Here is a 12681-nt window from a genome sequence, read left to right on the forward strand (position 1 = left end):
TCTCATACCCAACCAACATTTCCCTTCTGATGCTTGACAAAAAGCAGCAAATAAGTTTGAAAATTTTGGAATGATACAGATGAGTCTCTAAACGTAAGAGGGAAATATAAATTAAACTTTAGATAGCTATTTCACTTCATCTATTTTACTTTTAGTACCAGAAAATTGTGCCTGCACTATCAATTTAATAGTTATACTTACAAATTGCAGTTTTTATTCAGACTATAAAACTTGCGTCGCGCAATACACATTCGCCATACATATTTGGATGTTTCCATGTCTTCCTGCAGAAATAAAACTAAAATCAGTAACAGCAGCTTCTACAATCTCCTACAAACAAATATTAATGCTATCACAGAAAACTGGGCAAGTACACAGCAAAAAGTTAAATGGTTACAGCTGAAAGGTTAAACTTATCAGAATTGAGACCTAGATGATTTTAGTTTGAAAAAGAGACAAAGGGAAAAGCAGATGACTTGAACAACCTACAAATTGCTCATTAGAATAACTTGTGTACACATTTTACTAGAATAGTGACTGGTGTTGCAATCCCAGTTGGTGTTATAAGTGGACTGAAAGATCCCAGAATGTAAGCCTGGCTCAAAAGACCGTAACTTTTAGTTTTGTTTAGAAAACAAAGAGAAAAAGTCACAGGACTACTGATTAGTTTCAGCAAGATAAAATATTTATTAAACATGAAAAAAATTGGATTATGACCCTTTCCCCCCACCTTGGCTTAACAAATACACATGGGTTACAAAGTACATCTTAAGCTACAACAGTCTCAGTAGCACAAAGTCCTTTTAAAGCACAGACTGACTTTGCCCTAACATTTTTTGTTCTGAATCCAAGTTTGTGTCTGAGGATTCAAGTGTTTCCAAAGCGCACTCCCAAAAATCACATTTTAAAATCTTCATTCACAACAATGCTTTCCATCAACAGTTTACATTCAGAAATCCAGTCTAGGTTCTCCAACTAACTTTTATCAATGCTTCCCGCTCTACTTTAACAATGAACCCAGCATCCATGCTTTTCAACTCCCCTTCAACTATTGTGAACAGTTTGTACAGCAGTGAAAACAATGTGTACAATGGAAATGACATCAAACTATTGATTTACCTCTGAAGTCTGCTTTCCCACTTTAGCTCTGGGTATTACAGTTGTCTCTTTCACTCAATACTTTATCCGCTTCTCCCTTGAATAATCCTGAACAATACAATGGTCTCTGTTCTCTTCTGTCTTTTAAAGTCATTCCTTTTGTCCCAATTCCCTGGCTATATGGAACGTATCTGGTTCAAGGATATTTTGGCCTTGGAGGGAGTTGCGCAAGGATATTTTGGCCTTGGAGGGAGTGCAGAGGAGGTTCACTAGGCTGATACCGGAGTTGAGGGGGTTGAGCTATGAGGAGAGGCTGAATAGACTGGGCTTGTACTCGTTAGCGTTTAGAAGGATGAGGGGGGGATCTTATTGAGACGTATAAGATGAAGAAAGGGATGGACAGGGTAGAGGTGGAGAGGTTCTTCCCGCTCAGAAAGGACAGCAGGACTAGAGGGCACAGCCTCAAGATAAGGGGGGGCAGTTTAGAACAGAGTTGAGGAGAAACTTCTTCACTCAAAGGGTGGTGAATCTCTGGAATTCTGTGCCCGTTGAAGTGGTGGAGGCTACCTCGCTAAATATATTTAAGACGCGGGTAGATAGGCTTTTGGTAGGCAAGGGGATTAAGGGTTATGGGGAGAAAGCGGGAAAGTGGAACTGAGCCACTTCAGATCAGCCATGATCTTATTGAATGGCGGGGCAGGCTCAAAGGGCTAGGCGGCCTACTCCTGCTCCTATTTCTTATGTTCTTATGTTCTTTGGAAAGCCTGCCTCTTTGCAACTCCCTCGAGCTGTCCAATCTTTCTCCTGGCAGAGTACTCCCTGGCATACAATCGTCAACTGCAATATATCCAACAAAAACTAAATACAAAAAACCCTTTCTATCTTAAAAGGCCCCCAGTTGCTAAGCAATGGCCACATGCTTCTACTTTTTATTTTCTCTTTACGCGATAACCCCCTCTAAGCAAAATAGCACAGTTGGAATTGAAACCAATCCCCACATATATAAACACCTTTGTCCAGTATGAATCTAACTATAGATTTTATCCCTCCAGGCACAGGAACACTTACTTAACCCATTTAAAACTATGCCTTATTTCTAATATTTACCAATATAAATCCCACAAAATTGTGTGTGTGTGTGAGTGAGAGAGACAGACAGTGAGTTAAAGACAGAGAGAGAGCGAAAGTGTGAGTGAGCATGTGGCGGGGGGGGGGGTAATTGGTGAAGAGCAACAGCATTGTGAGCACTAGCACTATCTTTTAATTTGCTTTTTATCCTGATGCACAATCTGTAATTACCCAACCCTCTGTATAATCCATGCAACGTTCCTGGAAGATCCTAGCTGAATTTCGACAAAGTGGAGCCAAGTCAAGTCAAAAAATCCTTGTTTGATCAAAGCAGCTGGAGACGTCTAAAATAGGGCCCAGTTCACAAACGTGGTTTTACTGGTGAGTAGGCCTATGCTTTAGTGATGCTGTTGGTCACTACCTGACAGGGCTTAAGTTTTTCTTCATTGTGGCTTCAGCATGGTGACACCACAGAGGTGCAGAGGCTTCAGTGAAACTCTGGATGGATTCTGCATGTTGCTCAATACTCCTGTCAGCATTTTGGCCTTTTCAAGCTTTGCAAATGGCATTATCCTGCAGTTCATCTTGAACTTTGTTCCCTTGTGATTATACTTCCGATTTTGTCTTTTATTCTGACAAGGCTGTATGATATATGAACACAGGGCATTTGTTGCCAGCTATCCTGTGAAAATCAGGATTGTTTATTTTTCCTTTTCGATAGTGCTTGCCCACTTCCATGCTCTGATTGTGGAACGAGGGGGGCCAAATAGGCTCATGCGCATTGGTGTTTGCACTCATTCAATCTTAGTTTTGATGACTGATACCAGGACAGCAGGGTAGGTAAGAGGGTTTGCCTGCCCTGCTTCTGGCCCTGGCCAAATGCTAAATCTTCGGTTCCACTGTTTGCACCACAGAGGTATTTCCTTGTTGGGGATTGTATATGGATCTCCTTCTTTCCACTGGGGAGCATGCTGACTTGGTTGTATGAGATGAGGGTTGTACAACATTTGCCTGTTTTCTCTAATTGCTGTAAACTTTGCATTTGCACCGAGGGAGTACAATTTTTAGTCGCCTTCATGCTATTCTTTAGGCAAGATGAGTAGCACCACAGCAAGGTATTGGGCAGGTGGTTTGGTACAGAGATGACTGTCATGGCCTGATAAGTTCTCACTGTGGATGAGGAAAATCCCTCAGAGCAATTGGAGCTGAGTTTTTCTTTTATATTGTAGTTATTTTGGGATTAAGGAATCCTTGCTTGTTTCCGAAGATACAGATCACGTATCCTGGAAGAGACTGGGTGCTTTTTTCTCTCATTGGTATCTCCAGGATATGTGTTGTTGGGGCAGGTGAGAAAATTAGAATTAAGTAGTGGTGCACGCCTGGGCCTGGTTAGCTAATTCTTGGATACCTGGCCTTATTAGGTCAGTCTTCTAATGCAGGTAATGATAGTGGCTACTTAATTACTTGGTGCGTTGAATGTACAGTGGGCATACTATCCTGCTGATAGAGCTCCTCTACTGTAGGGAAGTGGGTCATATTTTGTTGATGGCAGGGCCTAAATGGCACCTCTGGAAGATGGGAGTAGTTTACTTTGTTCAATGTTTAAGAGCATTGAGTGTATTTTTGGCTTGTTAGCCCTTATTCCAGCTTATTGTTTAATAGTTAGGACAATAGTAGTTGTTTGTGTCTGGGTCAGGTGGAGGGTATGTTGGGCGAGGGAGTGGATTGCCTTCCCGTGAGATGTCCCTCTGAGGGGGTTTCTGGGCTGCTCTCCTTCTTGAGACTGGATTCCCCTGGGGATGTAGTATCCTGTTGGCAGTGGGGCCCCAAGTGCAAGTTTGGGTGCTTCAATTCAGCACTGCTGCAGTCTTTCTTTGGTTGGAGAAGTAGATCATCTCCTCCAAGTCATCTTATACCAGTCTGTCCAGCTTCACAAGGTTTGGGCTTCCCTGGGGATGGAATGTAATGCCCTGTTTCTTGTGACATTGTGCTGTCCCATTCCAGGTAATGCTTTTTGCCAATGTGTACACTGAAAGTTCACGTCTGGCATCTGTTGGGTAATCATGACGTTCCTCTTTCTTTGGGGTTTCCTTTCTTATCTGGGTAGGTGGGGTGCTGATATAGGCTCTGATTTGTTAATCCTAGTTTCCCTTATCTTGTCAGGAAGGGGAGAATCCTATCTCTCATCGAGATCCCCACGAATGGATGTTTTGACAATTCCTCTTGTTGGTAAGATTTCCTTGGTAGGAAATGGTTTAAGTTTTCCAGTGATAGGAAATCTTCTTGGTGTCACTCTTACGGCTGGACAGGATGGAGGTTTGTTTTGTTGCAAGCTGAGGCGAAGTGCATGAATCCTTGGCCTATTAATTCCTGTGTACTAGAGCATGCACCGCCATGCCATATCTTGTACTAATGCCAACATCCTGGTGTTCCCTTTTTTCTGTGTTATCCTTTCATTGTTTGGAAGTCTTGGGATGATGAGTTAGGCCCCAGCTGGTTGCATGTTATCCCATTAGGGACCCTGTATATTGTGCAGTTTTGTCCTGTTATCCTGTGATGGAGGGTGCACACTATGGGACTATGTCTCATGATTTAACCCAATTACCCTGAGATCCCCCCACTATTTCTGGTATCCTTCTTTCATCCGTAAGAGATGATGACTACAACGACTGCAATGCTTGGCAATTTGAACCATTTATATGAATATTTGCTCAGCTTTTCTGTATGTTTATGTGGAATAATGATTACTCTGTGCTGTTTTAGATTTTCGAGATTTATTTCATTCTGGGTAAAATGTGCAACTTACAATAAATATCCTTTTAAAGAAACTACCACATTTTTCCTAACACTGGCCAATAACATTCCTATGCATTACCAGTCAGCAAACCTTTGTAATGCAAGGCCTTTTCTATAAGTCATGGTTGACTTATAGCCCAGCCCCATTTTCCAGATCAGTTGATACTCCAAATCTATCCATTGTACTCTGCAAAATTTCAGTCACTGCCCCATTCTTCTCCCTATTTCTTTTCCTCTTCCATTTTTTAACTATTCAATGACCAAAATATACACCTACGTTCATCTATTCCAACAATTTTACAAACTTTAAACATAATTTTGCACGGTTGCTAAATCCCCATTATCTCTTTTTTCTTCCTGCTAATTTTCAGATTTCCAATCAAGATTAGGGACTCACCATTTAGGAAATGTTACAAACCAATGGTGTTCTTTTATAGTGGTCCAAAAAAATGAATTAAGATTTGTTTATCCAAATAATGAAACTGTAACTGAAACATAAACTACATACTTCCAACTTTCACAAATTTGTTACCCTCAATATTGTTTTGTGCAGCACAGATGTTACTTACTCAGATGTCATACTCCTGAACTGGTTTCTACATAACTGATTTTTAGTTAAAGCCAAATAAGATCATATAACTAGGGAAATTAACATTGAATTGATACATTGTAGATAAAATATACATTTCCTTAAGCCAGATGAGTAGGAAGTAAACATACAGCCCTGAGATCACGTGCAGTACAAAAGTTACAATCTTCAGACAACAGTATAAGTTGATGTGCCTTTTCTGAGATGTGTATTTTTGAATTCACTTTGCTTCACTGTACGTCAAATTTGTGCACACATTAGTTATAGGCAAGAGTTTCAGAGCACTCACAGTCTGGAACTGGATGGTCTCCTCTTTGTTTGCCAGTTCTAATGCAAAGAAGGATTTGTTGTGAGACAGGTTGGATATATCATTCCATCTAAAAAGAGAAAGATAACTTCTTTATATAGACACTTCTACCTAAACTGAAAAAATTTTAAACTGATTTTAGCTAATTTAGTAACATAAGAACATAAGAAATAGGAGCAGGAGCAGGCCATCTAGCCCTTCGAGCCTGCCCCGCCTTTCAATAAGATCATGGCTGATCTGAAGTGGCTCAGTTCCACTTTCCCGCTTTCTCCCCATAACCCTTAATCCCCTTGCCTACCAAAAGCCTATCTACCCGTGTCTTAAATATATTTAGTGAGGTAGCCCCACCACTTCAACAGGCAGAGAATTCCAGAGATTCACCACCCTTTGAGTGAAGAAGTTCCTCCTCAACTCTGTTCTAAACTGCCCCCCGCACCCACCCCCCCACCTTATCTTGAGGCTGTGCCCTCTAGTCCTGCTGTCCTTTCTGAGCAGGAAGAACCTCTCAACCTCTACCCTATCCATCCCCTTCATCATCTTATACGTCTCAATAAGATCCCCCCTCATCCTTCTAAACTCCAACGAGTACAAGCGCAGTCTATTCAGCCTCTCTTCACAGTTCAACCCCCTCAACTCCGGTATCAGCCTAGTGAACCTCCTCTGCACTCCCTCCAAGGCCAAAATATCCTTGCGCAAGTGCGACGACCAAAACTGCACACAGTACTCCAGCTGCGGCCTCACCAGTGCCCTGTACAGTTGCAGCGAGACCTCCCTACTTTTATATTCAATCCCCCTCGCTATGAAGGCCAGCATCCCATTTGCCTTCCTGATCACCTGCTGCACCTGTAGGCTGGGTTTTTGCGACTCACGCACAAGGACCCCCAGGTCCCTCTGCACCGTAGCATGCTGCAGCTTTTCGCCCTTTAAGTAGTAGTCCTTCCTACTATTATTTCTGCCAAAGTGGATAAACTCACACTTGCCAACATTGTATTCCATCTGCCAGGTCCTCGCCCACAACAGATATTTACTTCAAGGGAGTTGGAATTCAAGGAGGAGGAAGTGGTGCTTCAGCTGGACAGAGCCCTGGTCAGGCTCCCACTAAATCTCAGGAAAGATGAATTGGTCTTGGAGGGAGTATAGTGCAGAGTCATTAGAACAACACTGCAGCTCAAACTGTTAAATTATGTGGTTAGATGAAATAAACGTGGCTGGTGCTCCCTCCAGTTTCAGAGAGAAGGGTGGTATAATTGAGCTGTTAAAAATTATGAAGAGATTCAATAGAACAGATCCAGGGCAACTCTTTCACATGGTGGGAATCCAAAACAACACAGCATAATCTTAGAGCGTGGCTACTTAGGCATGAAAAAGTTAGTGGAAATCTGAAAATCTTGCAAAATGTTGTGGTTCCTCATTCAATTAATATTTTTAACACTCACATCAATAAGTTAGGGGTGATTTGATTTGAAATTTTAGGATTAAAAGGAATTGATCAGGTGAACAGAGAAATAAAAATGGTTTCCTGATACAAGAATCTCCGACATGGGGAAATGGCTTTAAAATTAGTGCCTTGCCATTAAGGAAAAGTTAGGAAAGGTGGCAGAAGTGTGGAACTCTTTCCCCACAAAAAAATGAAAGACCCCTCCAAGATATACACTATCCTGATTTGAAACTATATCATTCCTTCACTGTTACTGAGTCAAAATCCTGGAACAACTCCTCTAACAGCACTGTGGGTGTACCTATACCACATGAACAGCAACATTTCAACAGTTCATCAGTACCTTCTCAAGAGCAATTCGGAACAGGCAATAAATTCTGGCCCAGCAAGCAAAGCTGATACCTTGTGAAAAAATGAAGAAGATTATACTGAAATTATAAAGAATACTACCTTTCCAACTAAGACTTGCATTGATACAGGAATAGACCATTTAGCCCGAACGTTCCTCACTGTCACAGGTTCAAAAACCTGGAACTCCCTTACCACAGTACCCCAGGTGTACTGACACCACATGGACTACAGCAATTAAAAGCAGTGGTTCACTGCCTTCTTCTCAAAAGGTAATGAGAGATTGACCTCAAATGACACAACAAACCAACAACTGAGTCGAGACCCAACTTAATATACTCATTTTTGCTCCACATCTCTTTATACCTGTCCTAAGTGAAATCAACCTCAAAGTTAAACAATTGACACAGCCTCAACTATTGCTTGAGGTAGAGAAAGACGGACCAGGAGTTGTATAGTGCTTTCCACAAGCACTGGATATCGCAAAGTACTTTACAGCCAATTAAGTACTTTTGGAGTCTCGCCACTACTGTAATGTAGGAAACATGGCAGCCACTATGCAGTCCACAAAGCCCCGGTATGCGAATGCAAACTCCGACGACAGCAATGTGATAATGATGAGATCCTTTGTTTTCCAGTGTAGTTGATTGAGACAAATATTGGCCGGGACACTGGGGATAACTTCTTCAAGATGTTCCGTGGGATTTTATACATCCAATTGGGCAACCAAATAGGGCCTTGGTTTAATTTTAAACATCCATTTCCACTGTTTGTAATGCAATTAATCTTTAAGTCAAGGGCAAATTTGGATATGTGGCTCTTTATCCTATTATCTAGGCCTGTTCAGGTACACTGAAGGAGAATATAGCATGGTGAATGCACCTAACCTGTATATCTTTGGATGTGAGAGCAAACCAGAGCACTCGGAGGAAACACACACAAACACGGTGAGAATATGCAGACTCTGAACAGTGTACTTGTATTCAGTTGCTTTCAAATTACAACCAGGACCGGTCATGGATCTTCCTTTACATCTGATCTACAGTACTTCCCTGGCTCTGAAGACCAAACTCAAAGTGGATTTTCGAGAAGCACTGCGAGACAGTATGCTGCAGGAAGCTACCATAAATTCATGACTGGAATCTTCCAAATCAAAAATATGAATTTTGATCCAAGTGGGCGCCCACAAGCCGTTCAAGTCAGCAGGCTTGAGCATATTGCTCTAAAATAGCTGCTCTGGTGATATTTTAGCACTGGCTTTTATTAAGAAAAGCACTGACTCATTTCAATTGGCAGATTGGATGATAAATTTGCGATGTTACTACTTCCAACTTTAATCCAAATAAGAAAATTCATCAGTGGTTCTATTTTAATCAGATGTTTATCTTATTTTTTGTAAGAATTAAGTCATTAAATCCTTGAGTGAACTATAAATGTCCTTACTTGAAAACAGATGGGGGTCTGCCATTTTTGTGCTTCACAAAGATGCCTTCCAAACAAGCACCTATGAGTAGATCATTTCCTTGGCTGTCCTATAGACATAAGATAAAAAAAGAGATGCAGTGGCTAATAGGTAACAGAGTTTTACAGTTCACATTATGTTTGAGACGTATCGAATCAGGAATTTGTGCAATACTGTACCATCATAGCAACATAGGAATGGTAATCTTCACAAATTTATGCAAATTGCTGATCAAGTGGTATTGTGACTAAAAGTAGAGTTTTGTTGCCCCGTATCAAAATCTTTATTCTCCTCCCTCTGGAAGCTCATTCTCTACCTCACCTGACATTTAGTTCACAATTCCAAATCCAACTCCAAAACTATCATGACCTCATATACTGTACTACTTCTAGCCCAGACAAAAGGAAGCTTTTCTCAATCACACAGTTCCAGCAATGAAAAGAGAAACTCCAGTAGAGCTGCAATCCAATTCTAATGTAAAATTATTTGCTTATTACAGTGTCCAACATAAAAAAAATGAAGGTAAGTGAGAAAAAGTGGGATTTTTGGTAAATGTCATGTGAGCAAAAGAAAGTTGTGAGCAGGGTCATTTGCTCGTAAAGAAAAAAAAGTTCTTTTAGTCCAATCGACAGTTTGTAATCTCACCCAGTATTCAACAAACCTTTACAAGTGATACAGAACATAAACTGTGAGCAATCATCTCACTTAAATCATCAACATTGTTTATTTTATCAATAATTTACCAAGAAAAGTTGCAATCATTTCACTGTTTGAAGCTGAAATCTGTTGCTCAAGATTTGCTATTGCGATGTACTAAAAACCCCTTTAGGTATATGTATTTCATCTATTAATAAATCTGGACAAGTAGTTTTTAATGCAGATGTTCTGGAGCATATTTTTATTTTGTCTTCAAAAATAAAGTGGTACAGTTCATGCACTTTCCAGTAAGCAATTTTTTTTAAATCATGATTTGGCATGAATTGTGAGAAATGCTAATTCGCATTTCAAAGATGCAAGTTTCAGTTCATGGCACAAAAAAAGATGTTGAGGAAAATGTAAGCTACAACAATGCAACATCACAGTAAATTTCATTTGCAGATATAACTAAAAGGAAATTAAATGGGTTACATTAGCATCTCCAGTGCACCCAAAAAGTTAAAACTCTGCACTAGGAGCATCAAGGCAAAAAGATCTATCCTTTAAACAAATATGGATTGGGGGTGGGAGGAGGTGAATTTTGGGGAGTAGTTGGATGGTGAGGGCTAGTCAGGTCAGTAGAGTGAGCGGGGTCAGGTCAGGTGATCAAGGAGGGCATAAGGCATATTATCAGTGAGTGTGATTTGGATGTCAGTTGTATAGTTACCATTTAGGCTATGATTTTTCTGTCTAACATTTCCTGGTTAATTTTCAAGATAAGGTCAGAACTATCCGAGTCTAACTTGGAGTCTGACATTTGCAAGGGTCCAGGGGAATTTCCCACTGGATGTTCAAACTTTCCAGACAATTCCTATCGAGTCTGTGCTGCTCCCATTGGATTCCTGACATGCATCATAGGTCACATGGTCTCTGGCAACTCTCAAGATTTGGGCCACTGTTTTGTAAGACAAAATTGCCACTTCAGCGTTTTATTTACATTTGTTTCTTTTAAATGTAAAATTAGTAGAACGTACTAAAAATTGCTTTTAAAAATCCAATCATTACCATTGAGGCATAAACTGAGTCAATATTGATGTGACCACATTAAATTATTTAATTTTATGAGCATCAACAAGTAACCAAGATTCAGTTGCATACGCTTTGCTGCAAGGCAAAATGTGCATCAAATATAGGGCTAAACTTTTGTTAGAACTGTATCTTCATGAACCAAATATTCTTCTAGAATTTAGAATGATACTGCATTAGCTGGACACTTGGGAACTGACTTGGATTAACTCAAATTCTACTTTTGACCATAAGCAAGCACACCTTTTCCAATAAAACATGCAACTTCAGCTAAATGGCCAGCAGGGCATCTGAGGGGAGAGAGAGCTATATGCTTATTCAAACAGTAGTTACTTTGATGGCTGGGAGGAAAATGTTTGAAGAGCCCTGTTGATTAACTGGAAAACATCTGACAGGACAAATTTATGTTTAAAACTTGTTGTTTTGAATTCAGTTGGGAATAAATGGAGAAGGGGTAAAGCTGCCCAGCTTACAATCTCCTTGCCTTGTCTGAAATTTGATGCAATTGTCAGAATCCAGCTCGAAATCTTCATTGCAATGGAATCTGTCCACATTTGGAAACCAAGAGGCTGAGAACCGATCCAGCTTTATTCTCCTCAATGCTGAAGCTCTACTGGTCAGAGCGTCCAGCCTCTATTGGGACAAGCAATCTGTCTTTACATTAGGGAGCACTTCATCAAAACCCTGCACACTTTATCCTGTTCATCAAATTTTTCTTGAATCACCAATCTCTGCAGAGACCCTGTTTGTCTGTACATGTGTGTGTGCTGGGATATTTTAGAAGGGAAAAGCAATTACTCTTCTGAATTACAAACTGAATGCTAACCAATTCTTGAAACTTGTTTTGAAAAATGTTTTGTTTTATAATAAATCAATCATTGATTTTATTGAAAGAATACACATCGTAATCTGTTTTATTCTGGGTCTAAAAGTAGCAAAAGTAAACATTTGGCAATTTTCCTGAGTGAATGAAATAAATACTTACATTAATGGTGCGATCTGTGGAGCAGTGGGGATAGATAAACTGTGCACCGCTCCCATCCTGTCATAACAATTTATGCATGCTTTTGTAGTTTTTTTTCATTTGGCAATAAAATGGAACATTCCAAAGAACATCCTTCAGCATAGACTGGTTTTTAACTTCTTGGACAGAGTGCATTGTATACACATTCATACATTCAACTTAATTATATTAGTTTTCCTACTTTCAGAAAACAAAATTATCACTGTTATAGAATGCAAATCCTACTAGAGCTTAAATTAATGTAAATTTATGTTTACAGTTAAGCTTGTTCAAATAGTAATATTATGGGTTAGGCCCAATTTCACTTTGAAAAAGGTTTTATTAGATGGTATGGTTGCTGTATTTAAAAAATGAAAACCTTCTGTAATAACAAGCACATGTGAAAGAAATGATATTCTTCCTGGTTTTGTAATCTTATTTGCAACCCTTTTCCCCCCATTTCATACCTTGGCTGTATAATTTTCATGGCCATACCCTTCCATTTTCACTACCTCCTGAAGAAATAATAACTCTGTCTCAGAGGGAGTAAGGCCCCTAAAAAGAGTAAAAACAAATATACGTAAGAAAACTTGAACAAAATGAGATGAAATTTCATAAACACCATAATGTCATGACAATGTCAGACAGAAGAAATCCAAATGTTCATCTCATTCACTCTTCAAATTAAAAAAGCATTATATGTCTACATATAAATTATTATTTTTCTTTTGCTAGACTTGATCCTTGCTTTTTCATTACGATTTTACTGCAAAATCCTTTAGTTACCCGTCTTAGTTTAATTAAATTGACATTGATGATTTTGTACTAGTAATATAGATTTTTTTTAAAA

At 39.7% G+C, this 12681-nt stretch overlaps 1 protein-coding gene across 3 annotated transcripts in view; it reads right to left on the reverse strand.

Annotated features, from left to right (window-relative positions):
• Positions 1–12681, reverse strand: part of ptpn21 (protein tyrosine phosphatase non-receptor type 21) — a 63906-nt gene that overhangs the window by 26802 nt on the left and 24423 nt on the right. For all 3 annotated transcript variants that reach the window (XM_080202445.1, XM_080202446.1, XM_080202444.1), the window contains 4 exons: positions 12299–12386; positions 9088–9176; positions 5841–5928; positions 202–284 (listed from right to left, as the gene is read on the reverse strand). In XM_080202445.1, coding sequence (XP_080058571.1) covers positions 202–284; positions 5841–5928; positions 9088–9176; positions 12299–12386 — 348 coding nt within the window. The remainder of the gene's footprint in view (positions 1–201; positions 285–5840; positions 5929–9087; positions 9177–12298; positions 12387–12681) is intronic.

The sequence above is a fragment of the Carcharhinus amblyrhynchos genome, chromosome 14, assembly GCF_965287045.1.
Source record: "Carcharhinus amblyrhynchos chromosome 14, sCarAmb.v2.hapA, whole genome shotgun sequence".
In the NCBI taxonomy this organism is placed as follows: Eukaryota; Metazoa; Chordata; class Chondrichthyes; order Carcharhiniformes; family Carcharhinidae; genus Carcharhinus; species Carcharhinus amblyrhynchos.